The sequence below is a fragment of the Propithecus coquereli genome, unplaced genomic scaffold (assembly GCF_000956105.1).
Source record: "Propithecus coquereli isolate 6110/MARCELLA unplaced genomic scaffold, Pcoq_1.0 Scaffold413, whole genome shotgun sequence".
Classification (NCBI taxonomy): domain Eukaryota; kingdom Metazoa; phylum Chordata; class Mammalia; order Primates; family Indriidae; genus Propithecus; species Propithecus coquereli.
In genome coordinates this window covers 969,220-981,062 of record NW_012149875.1, presented here as the reverse complement: position 1 = coordinate 981,062, position 11,843 = coordinate 969,220, and the positions used below count along the sequence as shown (strand labels likewise).

At 40.3% G+C, this 11,843-nt stretch overlaps 1 protein-coding gene across 1 annotated transcript in view; it reads left to right on the top strand.

Moving 5' to 3' along the window:
• SEMA5A (sema domain, seven thrombospondin repeats (type 1 and type 1-like), transmembrane domain (TM) and short cytoplasmic domain, (semaphorin) 5A) overlaps positions 1-11,843 on the top strand; it is a 410,707-nt gene that overhangs the window by 63,450 nt on the left and 335,414 nt on the right. The window contains exon 3 of the mRNA XM_012653137.1: positions 598-798. Coding sequence (XP_012508591.1) covers positions 675-798 — 124 coding nt within the window. The 5' untranslated portion in view covers positions 598-674. The remainder of the gene's footprint in view (positions 1-597; positions 799-11,843) is intronic.

Here is an 11,843-nt window from a genome sequence, read left to right as displayed (position 1 = left end):
CAATATAGATTTTATTTGATTCGCATTTGATCTCTAGCCAGAAATTTTGCTGGCAGATCATCTATAAATTTAACAAATTTAACAAGGTTAAATTTTCCAAATGTGTATGATTTTTAAGAGTTGGGTAACATATTATTAATCAGGTTATTAGTAAAAGACAATGGTTGTAGCCTTATTAAAAATAGGTCTCTGGGTATCAAAAAGGGATGAGCAGGGATCTGTAGGTTTTCCATATATAGATTTGTGTTTTCACAAGGGGGTAGGAGAATTGTCCAAGGAGAAACCAATAGATGATCACAACTATTAATCTGCAATTTTTAGGAGTGACTGTGATGACTCGGTGGAGCTTAAACTTGAACACTTCTCCTTTTATACTAAATAGGCTGTCTCATAAAATTATTGGCAGAAAGAAAGGTCTGTATTGAGACATGCATGCACATACACACACACACACACAGAAATATTACCTAGAAAAGGATGTTGGTCTAAGTTCTCATTTGTCCCCACAAAGTCAGTGATGGAGTGTTCCCAAAAGACCCACCCGCCAGAGGGCCTGCACTCATGGTCACCCAGTTGCTCTCTTTTTGTGTGTTGTAGGCACTTTCCACACATGAGGGGAAGACGAGCTTCTGTTTAGAAGACGAGTGCCCAGAGTCGGAGGCCCCCTGCCTGCCATGAAGGGGACCTGCGTCCTTGCGTGGCTGCTCTCAAGCCTGGGGCTGTGGAGACTCGCCCACCCGGAGACACAGGGCACGACTCAGTGTCAGACAGCTGAGCACCCAGTCATTTCCTATAAAGGTAAGGAGAGGCATCCTCTGATCGTTTAATAGCACATGCTGTATAGTGATAGAGGGTAATCCAGTAGCTGTTGCTCTAGTATTCTGTGACGCTTCTTTTAGACATTGTTTAAAATAAAGGCAAAACTATAAAATCCTCTGTCATAAGAATTTCATATCCAGAAGTGGATCACTGCCTCAAGAAGGATCTAAGATGGGGATGGCCACTGGTGGAGAATCCCATTATTTGAGACCATCTTTATTTAACAGGGGCTGCAGATCTCCTGTGCATTTGTACCAGGGCATAAAAATGTGACCCACATAAATAACAAGAAAACCAAGTAAAACAAAAAGTTCTTCAGTTCGGCATTTTCCTTCAAAGCCTCAGTCGTGCCATGAAACTTAGACCTTTGTCTCTCCACCATTGTATAGTGGCAGAATTGATTGAATGTCTCAAGTATTTCCACGCAGCAGTAGGATTAGTTAATTCATCTGTATGTCCACTCATTTATTCTTTCATTCATGGAAATGTCTTTAGCTGAGGTCCTTCACATCCCAGGTGCTAGGAGCATTTAGAGGGGGAAATAAGTAGTTGTTTTTCCATCTTCAGGGAGCTTACAGTTATGTTATCAGCCTAAATATGATTAATCAGACATTCTATTCTAGTCATTCATGCAACAAATAGTTTTCTATTTTGTTATTTTTAAACTTTGTATCATAAAGACACTCAAATACATGCGAAGATTGAAAGAATAGTCTAAGGAACAACCAGCGCCACATTTATCAATTCATGGCCCATCAGGTTTTCATTTAAATCCCCACCCGCACTCCATGACACCACCAACAAATTATTTTGAAGCAAATTTAAGAAATCATATTATTTTATCACATGTGGGTTTATAACTCTCAAAGATAAGGAATTCACAATACCATTATCACAATAAACAAAATCCCAAACAAAGGAATGATTTCATACAATCATCAAACATCCGCTGAGTATTCAGAGATCATCGATGGTCTCATGACTACTTAGGCATTTTTTTTTTTTTTTGTTAACAGTTAGATCCAATCAGGATCAAAATGAAGTTGAAACATTGCAGTTGGCTGGCATATTTTTTGCGTCTCTTAATCTTTTATTGTTTTTGTTGTTGTTCTCTTTGCAAACTAATTTTTGTAGAAACTAAGCTCCTGGTCCTGTAGAGTTTTCCACAGTCTGGATTTTGTCATTGCATCCTGTTTGTGTGGCCCAAATGTTCCTCTTTCCCATGTGTCCCTGTGAATTCCTAGTGACATCAAGAGGGCTGATTAGATTCAGGTTCAAATAGTTTTATCCTGACTGTGTCATGGCTGATGCTGCCTACTTCCGTCGGGAGGCAAAGAATGTCCAGATGGGAGATTATCAGTTTTCATTGGTGATCGCTGCCTAAATCTACTGATTGACTCATGGGTGCAAAACTGGGATTTTCTAATTTTGTTTTCTTCATTTAATGGTTGAAATACACTTATATAAACTAACTTTCCTTCATCAACTATTTGGATATCCTGGAAGTACAGCTTATATAGGAAAGGCAAAATAAATGCTTTCCTTTCCCTACAACCAGATTTTTTTTTAAAGAGATTAATAAAATGGTTCTCTAACTTCCAGCTGGTCATCCATGGGTCAGCCAAAGGGAATGAATAGGATATTAATATTATGTTTGCTTTTTCATTGCTTTTGATTATTAGAATCATTAGTAATACATGAATTTCAACATATTTGATGTATTTTAATCCATGTAGCTTTTGTCCTTCTAGATGGTGACACTGTGCCATTTCAAGCCCAGGGGAGCCTCTTGAGGTTTGCTCCTGAGTTCTGACACCACCCAAGGCACCACTGAGAGCTTCTGTACTCTCTGGGTTAGCAGGATGTTCCTATTCCTTTCGCCCACTTCCTTCCTTGGACCTGGGAATCACCCATGTCTGGCTGCTGTGAGCACCGGAGGTGTTCACAGTTAGGTCTTTTTAATAGACAGTGCTAAGAAAAAAATTTAAAAAATAAAATACACCATAACTTCCAAGTCATCTGCAGGACTCCAGGGTCTTTTCCTCTCCCATCTTCTGTCTCTGCCTGTTTCTCCTCCATTTCTCCCCTGCGAAGAGTCCTGTGTCTCTGTGGGTCGATCTCATCATTCTTCTGCCTTTTCTTGCAGTGCACACTCAGCTGTTTCAGAATAACAGTTCTGTGTAGGCTTAGTTGTTTTTGATTATTGAAAACCCCTTTCAGGTTATGTTTTTTCTCTTCTTTTGGTCCTCAGGGTATATATTTTACTGGGGGATTCAAGCAAAATTACTGCTTTAAAATCACTTGAAATAATTTCCTTCTGTGTGGTTATGGCACCGACCCAAAACTCAGTTAATTTTATTTGTTTAATTTTGCTTTTGATTTTTAGAGATTCTTAAAATTTATGCAAAGTTATTATGAAGTCAAGTTATTGAAAGAAGGGGTGTTCAGAGGAATGTAGCTTTGCTCCCTGTTTTCTTTACCACGTTCCCTCTCTCTCTGTACTCAGCTAACCATTTACTTCTATTTCGTGGTTTAGGCTGCTTTTGTAATGTAAACAAAGTAATACACATACATATATATGCAAATATATATCCATACTCTCCTTTCTAAGATAAAGGTGGCGCATATACATATAAACTTGCCTCTATGTATTGCCTTGTAGCATAATAATATATTCTGGAGCCTCCTCTGTGGAAAAATAGTGAGATTTATGTCATTCGTTTTTTTTAGCCTCCTGCACCGCACCATGTGATGAACCCTAGTGTATGCAACAATTCCCTATCGAGGGATGCTTAGGTTATTTTATGGCATTTGTGATCACGGATAGTGTTTCAATGAGTAGTGCCTCCGGCAAACATCATTTCATATTTTTGCAAGGGTACCACTGGAAGAGACTCCTAGAATTGGGGCTTCTGGGTCCAAGGGCAAATGCATATGTGGTTTTGCTACATGTTGTCCAATTCCCTTTCATGAATGTTGCACCATTTTGCATTCTCATTATGCCCAGTGTAAGTATCTGCTTCCCTGCAGCCATTCCTACAGAGTGGGCCATCAGGCTTTGGGGTCTGGAACAAACTCATAGTTCATAAATGGTATCTCAGTGTATTTTTAATTTGTATGTTCAAATTTTGAGTGAACAGTCAATGAACAATTAATAGGAGCCTATTACATACAGGGTCTGCACTAAATGTTGAGGTGATTAAGGCAAAAAGCATAGTCCCTGTTAAAGGGGTTTAGACTGTTTTTAGGGGTATGAACCAGAAGGGCCATTGCACTACGTTCTGCCAAGGGCCCTAATGGTGTCTGTGTTGGGTGCCGTGGAGCCCAGGAGAGAGGCTCTAGGCAGACTCCTGGGCTGTAGGACGTTGGTTCAGGAACGTTCCTAGGGTGAGGCCATGTCAGAGGTGAGTCCCAAATGTTTGTTAGAAGGTGTTTAGGAAACTCATGAAGGGAGAGGCGTTCCTGGGAGAGGAAAAGAGTAACTGATAAGCCCTGAGGTGAGGGAAAGAACATCACAGGTACTGGTAAGCATCAGACGCAATGAGGCCTGGGACATCTTACTTTCGGTTACGGAGGAGGAGGTGGAGGGGATGAGTCCTACGTGTTAGTGGCTGGTGGGGTCTCAGGAATGTGCGGCATTGGAAGGCATCTCAATTTCTCCCTCTATCTGGAGGATGGAAAATGCTGCAGGGAGAGCCCATTCCGAGGCTGCTACTGTGGTCCGAGGGAGGAGGATGGAGGGACTTAAGTAGGGTGGGGGGAGCAGAAATGTGGGGAAGTGGGTGGGTTCTAGAAATTCGAAGGGGGTTGTTGATGATTTCATGGGCATAGAGCAGGGAGGAGGAGGAATCGCTGAGTGCTTCCCTATGTTCTTGGATGTTGATTCCATCTAGAGTCAGAAAGAGAAAGCAGATGTGAAAGATGTGATGATTTTCAGTTGAAAAGGCTGAGTTCTTGGGAGCCATCGGATGGAATTATCTAGTTGAGAGGAAGGCTTCATGGCAGCCAAGAAAGGGGAGATTCTCAAGGAGGAGGGGGCCTTCTAAGTATCTGATGATGTGGAGTGTTCAGCATAGGTGTGGGCCAGGAGGTGGAGTGACAGACTTGTCCTGGTGTGCTTGGGACTTTCCTGGCTTTAGCCCTGAAAGTCCTATGGTCTTGGAAAACCAGGACAGTTGGTCACCTGCCCAGAAGTTCTGTCATCCGTGAGGTATCAGCATCTTGGTGCTGCTGGATCAAATGACCACACACTGGGTAGCTTGGAGCAACATAAATGTCTTCTCTCACTGTTCTGGAGGCCAGAAGTCCAAAACCAAGGTGTGGGCAGGGCCAGGCTCTCCCTAAGGGCTCTAGGGAAGAGTCATTCTTTGCTTTTTCCTAGACTCTTGTGGTTATCCTCAGTCCTTGGCATTCCTTGGCGTGTAGATGCAGCACTGGAATCTCTCAGCCTGCTGTCCATGGCGTCCTCCCTGGGTGTCTGTATCTTTTTGTCTTCTCCTCTTTTTATAAGGGCACGAGTCATATTGGATTTAGGTCTAACTTGAGTCCAGTATGACCTCATCTTATTTCATCTGCAGAGGTGCTATTTCCAAATAAGGTCACATCCACAGGTACCTGTGGTTAATATTTCAGTATATCTTTCTGGGGGACACAGTTCAACCCATACCAAACAGCATTTATCAGAGCAGTTTTAGGGTGGTGTTGGGGGAAGAAACAAAATGGTTATGGGTGGGGGATACGTGTAAGGTGAAGAACTAGATATAAAAGAAGTAACCTCTCAGCCAGGCAGGGACATGAGGACAGGGGACGACTTTTAAAAGCACATATTTAATCATCCTTAAATGGTGATAGCAAGAGCCAGGTGAGGGAAGAGGCTGAGTAGAGAAGAGAAAGGGAGAGATAATTGGTTCTGCAAAATCCCGGGGCTGTAGGAGGTGATAGGATACTGGGAACAGGTGGGGTTAGGTGGTAGGAAGCTGATTTCACCTCCAGTGGGCCTGCAGGGAGGGAGGCCAGGGTACCCAGGATGTGGGACAGTTAGTGGGTGGGGGCGGAAGAGAGGGGAGTTCCTGGGGACCTCTGTAGTGCCTGAGGAGGAGGAGGCAGGCCACTGGCCAGGAAGATGGGGGATTTAGGAAGGAAGTTCTCTGAGGAAGGGCTAAGACTGTTGATCAAACACACACACACACACACACACACGATTTCCTGTGGATGTTAGGAGCCCAGCCTGGCCTTGAAATGGCTCATGTTACAGCCAAGCAGGTGGCCACTATTCATCCACATGAACGCTTTTTTGTAAGGTAGGATTCTACAAGAAAGTTTGAGAAAGTAGAATGAAACACCAGGGGAAATAAAGGAAGAACTGGGTAATCTTGACTTTTAAAATCCTGATTTCCATACACATGTAAAATGTCATAATTTAGCAGTAGACACTGGAGGTGTTCTGCACTAGAGGCTACTAAAATGTGGACTGGATGCCAATGTAACACCTTCGTGCAACTTAGCATGTTTCGTCAAAGACTTGGTCCAATTTACGTGGCTAGGCAGAAGATGCTGGCAGGATCTTTTTTTTTCAGCTTCAGTAAAATATTTGCCACCGTGGGCTCCTCCTGCCTAGTGGAGATCATTGCACAATACTCGCTAACAGCTTGCTGTGTTTGTAAGGTTACTCCCTTGACTGCATGTTCTGGAATATTTATCCCTGATTGTGCAGTGGCTGCTGAAACACCGTTACCCGTTACAGATGCACCATTCAAACTTATGTCCTTGTCATTTGCTTAAATGTCTGTTCCAATGAAGAGGGAAAAAATAGTGACCCTTCAAGACAGCATGTTTCTCAGCATGCTTATGGAGTCTCATAACCGTCTCTGAAATTAGTTTTAAATGTTTAATATCTACTTAAGGCAATAATGCCATATTCTGCTTTTGCTTGTTTATTGATTAAAGTTTACTCAGCATGCTGGCTATTTAGAGAGCATGCTCCTGTTATAGGAATTGGTTTATGGGGAGCAATTCCACATTATGCACAGAGAAAGATCACTGGTCGGGTGAGCCATGCCATACTCAGGCTTCCTTTGCCTTGGAGCCTTAATGTCACGGTAATTTGGAGGCCTTTCTTCAGGGTCTTAGCTGGTGGCATTTCCTATTCATGCCTAAGATTCAGGCAGGGTGCTTTGGATTTGCAGTTCCCAGTCTCTGTGATCTTTATCTTTAACTCCTTAGTGTGCCCATAGAGTGTCTTCCTACTCTTGAGTTTACTGATTGGCCTGAAAATGGTTTTGAAAATATGGAAGAACTATATGGACTCTTGGGAGAGATTAGCACCAATCGGCCCCAAGGGCTTGGGAAGGGCATCAAGAGCATTGCAGTGGCTATTCCAGCTTGGGCCATGACTGGGACAGGCTGGGAAGTCACTGTTGGCTCTCTGCTGCCTTCCCAAAGGACCTTGGGTTTAAACAGCTGCCTTTATCCTCACATACAGTCTTATATGATTAAAAGAGTCATGGCTAAAACTGTCCCATTAGGATTTTAAACTTGTACTCTATTCTCATACCCTGGTTTGAACGATTATTTTTCGGGGATGCTACATTTTTCTTTTGAATTTTGTAAGTATGTTACATTATATTTATGTGTGTATTAAAAGCATTGCTTTGTTAAATGCTGACAGTAAAAATATATGACGTGTTTTGTAACTCTGAGTTGGCTCTTTTTCACGTTATCTTACTGCGAGCCCCAGCCCCTCTCTCACTCTGAGAGACTCTCTTTCTGCCACTCCCCACGGTGGCCCTGTGCATATTTCCTGTCGCCCTGAGAACTGCCATTCCTACCTGTTTTCCTGATGCTTGCTGCTGTCCCCTTGATGTCTGTGCTGTCCCTTAGATGGCTGACATTGCTCAGCCTGCCACCTATTTCTTTTGGGGCTGCAGAAGGCAGAACCTGGGCAGGGTCAAGGCACAGCAAACAGTGCCCACTTAGTTAGAACTCAAGGATGGGGTGCTAGAAGGGCCAAAGAGTTGTTTCTGGTCCAGGCTGCATGCGTGTCCCATGATGCTTTGTTTTTTCTCTGGGTTTTGGCTCTCTGGTATCTAATGCCCCAAGCACTCAAGTGGAATCATGGCCCTGGCAGAATTTTACCTCTTCTTCAGTGTCCAGAGCCCTCATCGCCACAGGAGGGGCGACATACAGTAGATTATTTCTAGAATTCCTATAAGATTTCAGAGTCTTTGAATATACAAACCACATGTAAAATTGCTTCCAGTATTTCGTTCTGTTCATCTACTTTCAGATCTGCCATTTTGACCTTTACAAATCATAAATGTGTGTGACTGCACATTCATTTCCTACTTTCTCCAGGGAAGAGTTAAGGAAATTTATTTTAATTAAAAATGGATAGCATGAAATTACTTTTAATGTTTAATTTTAATATTTTCATATTAATCTGATTAAAATATAGCGTGATGCCACTAACTGTTGAAAACTGTCTTGAACTCAACACTTTTCTCTGTAAACTAAAATTTACATAAACCAAGTGTGATTCTCTCGTTTCATAACAGGATGTGAGTTATCCTCTTAAGAGTTCACTTGGGGAGGAAAAGTGTTGTTACGGATCTTTAAAAAGTCCTTTGTTCCATAAATAATTTGTCTTTTTGTTATCATGCATACGACTGAATTTTTCGTATAATATAATGTCAAAACCACTTGGGCAAAATATTTGAACCTATTTGCAAAGGAAGCAACTAAGGTATAAGGACACTGCCTGTTTTTACATTTAAAACTACATTTGGGGAAACATTTCTGATTTTAAAGTATGTTGCTAGTTTTTTATCTGGAGAAATGGAATATTAAGAAAAAACACAACTTTTCAAGCCTGTAATATAGGCATATAATGATTATCCATGAGAGTGTGGAGATGTTAGAAGAAAATGCAGCATAGAACCATTATATGTTATTAATAGGGTGAATTGATTCCAATACCTAGATTGGGCTTTTATGTTATTGATATTTGGCTGAAGAGAACTAAGAGGGTCTATTGTGTTTTTTATAAATAATGGTTAGGCTCTGATGAAAATGATTTATTGAATTTTGAAAATTATTAATAACTTTCATGTTAGTTTTGCATTCTAGGGCCCCTAATGATATAACTTATAAGACTGAACATCTATATTTTCTTTTCAGATAAAATTTCAATTGTTTTTTGGTTGATTTGTATCAACAGAGAAACCCTTTTTAATATTTTAAGCATTCGAATGGATTGCTTTATAAGTGAAATAGTGCAATGTGATTGAATTAAAACCGGGAATAAGAATTTATAAAATTACTGTCTGGATTCTGATTTAAAACAGTCATTTCACTGGGCCTCAAATGGTATGTTATTGTATTTTATTTATCTTTAAACACATTATGGTCTTTCCAAGCATTAAATGGGCAATTCATCCATTTCTCAGAATGAAGAGAGATAAAAAAACCTTATCTTTATTTTATGTATGAAGGAAGAATTGGAGACTAAATAGAGGGTGAGTAAGGTTTTAATGAGGCCATATTTCTATTGGATTATGTCCTCTTGTCTTTCCCTAGCATCAGAGCAAGGTAAGCAACCGTGGATGCATTGGCAAGACAAAGCTTATGGAACCCCAGTAGATGCGGGGCTGAAATTTCTGTTACCAACATGATAGAGAAAAGACTACATTGAGGTTTTTAAATTTTATTCAGTTTGTCCTTTACTTAAATCAACACTTTATTTTTATTATTTTTTCTGAATCTTTTTTAGCATCGAATGAAGAAGAGCGAGAAAGTAGACTCTGGCTTGAGAAGGAATTATTCTTTAGTTTCTCTTTTGTTCGCCAGAGTCCCTCCTGTGACTCAGGGCAAGTCTAATCACATGCGTTGCACTAGGCAGGAAGCTTCCTTAGTCATCACCAAGAGCACTGCTGGACTTGTAATGCCATCCTCCATGATGTTGTGTGCTGACGCTTCAAGATGAAAAAATTCCTCCAATCCCAGCTATGGCAAAGTCTGGGTAATGCTGTTTGACCATTCCCACCCAAAAATACCTCTGGGCAGCATGTTAGATGGGCTGCAAACCCTGTTAACTAAAATCAATGAAGCGAGACCCTGACACCAGGAACCGCTGAGCAGACGGCTCCTAGTAGCACTCAGAAGGTGATTAACGATTGTCATTCTCTTTTGTATTTTGATTTTTATACTGCTTGATTTTCTGGGCTCTGCAGAGCATTTTAGCTTCTGCTTATTTGAAGATAAAAGAAGAGGTCTTGTTCATTAATAATTTAATTAACATTTATTGAGTGTATATAATGTGCCAGAAATTGTTTTAGTCACTGGAATTACCCCAACAAACAAAACAGATACAAATCTCGGCCCACACTGAGTTTATATTCTATTAGGGAAGCCAGACAATAACAAGACAATATGTTATGAAATGAGTTTCATAGTGATAGGGCTGAGGAATCATATAAAGCAGGAAATGGGTTAAGTGAAGGGAAGGGTTTGCAATTTTCATTGGGACAACCAGGTGTGCCTGACATTTACCTGTTGCCTATAAGCTCCACCACTACCTTCTTTTGCTTGGCTCTGCAGGACAATGTTGGAAGACTTACACTACCAAAACTGATTAAGACAATGTGATAATTGCACAAGGAAAATTATAAGGCAATGCAACAAAAAGAAGAAACTAGAAATTTTGTCAGTTAATTTTCAATGAAGATTCCTGGGTAATTCAATGAGGAAATGGTAGCATTTTCAACAAATGGCACTGGAAATATTGGACATCATTTTGCAAAAAGTGAACCCTAAATGTTGCTTCACATAGTATACAAAAATTAACTGATAATAGATCTTAGACCTAAAGTTCAGAGAAAAAATTATAAAATCTCTGGAAGAAAACATACGAGAAAAAAATTTCAAATCTTTGGGTTAGGAAAGATTTCTTAGCTAGGATGCAAAAAGCAAATAATAAACTGTGAACTCCCTGCTCATTGGCCCTTTGGTATCAAGGTGATATTGGCTTTGTAGGATGAGTTGGGGAGGATACCGTCCTTCTCAATGTTGTGGAATAATTTCTATGGTGTCGGTATGAGTTCTTCTTTGTAGGTTTTGTAAAATTCAGGCGTGAACCCATCTGCTCTGGGACAGTTTTTCTTGGGAGATTTTTAATTGCTGCTCCAATTTCTGTGCTTGATATTGGTCTATTCAGGAATTCTGTTTCATCCTGATTGAGCTTATGGAGGTTGTGTGTTTCCAAGAATTTGTCCATTTCCTCCAAAATTAATGTACACAAATCAGTGGCATTCATATACTTCAATAACAGTCAAGCTGAAAATCAAATCAAAGATCCAATACCTTTCTCAATAGCATCAAAGAAAATTAAATATTTAGGAATACATTTAATGAAGGAGGTGAGAGACATGTATAGGGAGAACTACGAAACCCTGAGAAAAGAAATTGTAGAAGGTGTAAACAGATGGAAATCTCTACCACGCTCATGGATTGGCAGAATCAATATTGTTAAAATGTCCATACTACCTAAAGTGATCTACAGAATTAATGTAATCCCTGTCAAAATACCATCATCATTCTTTACAAATTTAGAAAAAAATAATTCTATGCTTCATTCAGAACCAGAGAAGACCTCATATAGCCAAAGCAATCTTAAGCAAAAAGAACAAATTGGAAGGGATCAGTCTGCCAGACTTCAAATTTTACTATAAGGTTATAGTAATCAAAACAGCATGGTACTGGCACAAGGACAGAAGTATAGACCTATGGAATAAGACGGAGAATCCAGATATAAAACCATGCTCATATTGTCATCTAATCATTGACAAAGCAGACAAAAATATACATTGAGGAAAAGAATCTCTATTCAATAAATGGTGCTGGCAAAACTAGATATCCACATGCAGAAGATTGGAACTGGATCCCCACCTCCCACCTCACACAAAAATCAACTCACAATGGATAACAGACTTAAACCTAAGGCATTAAACCTTAAGAATTCTGCAAGAAAA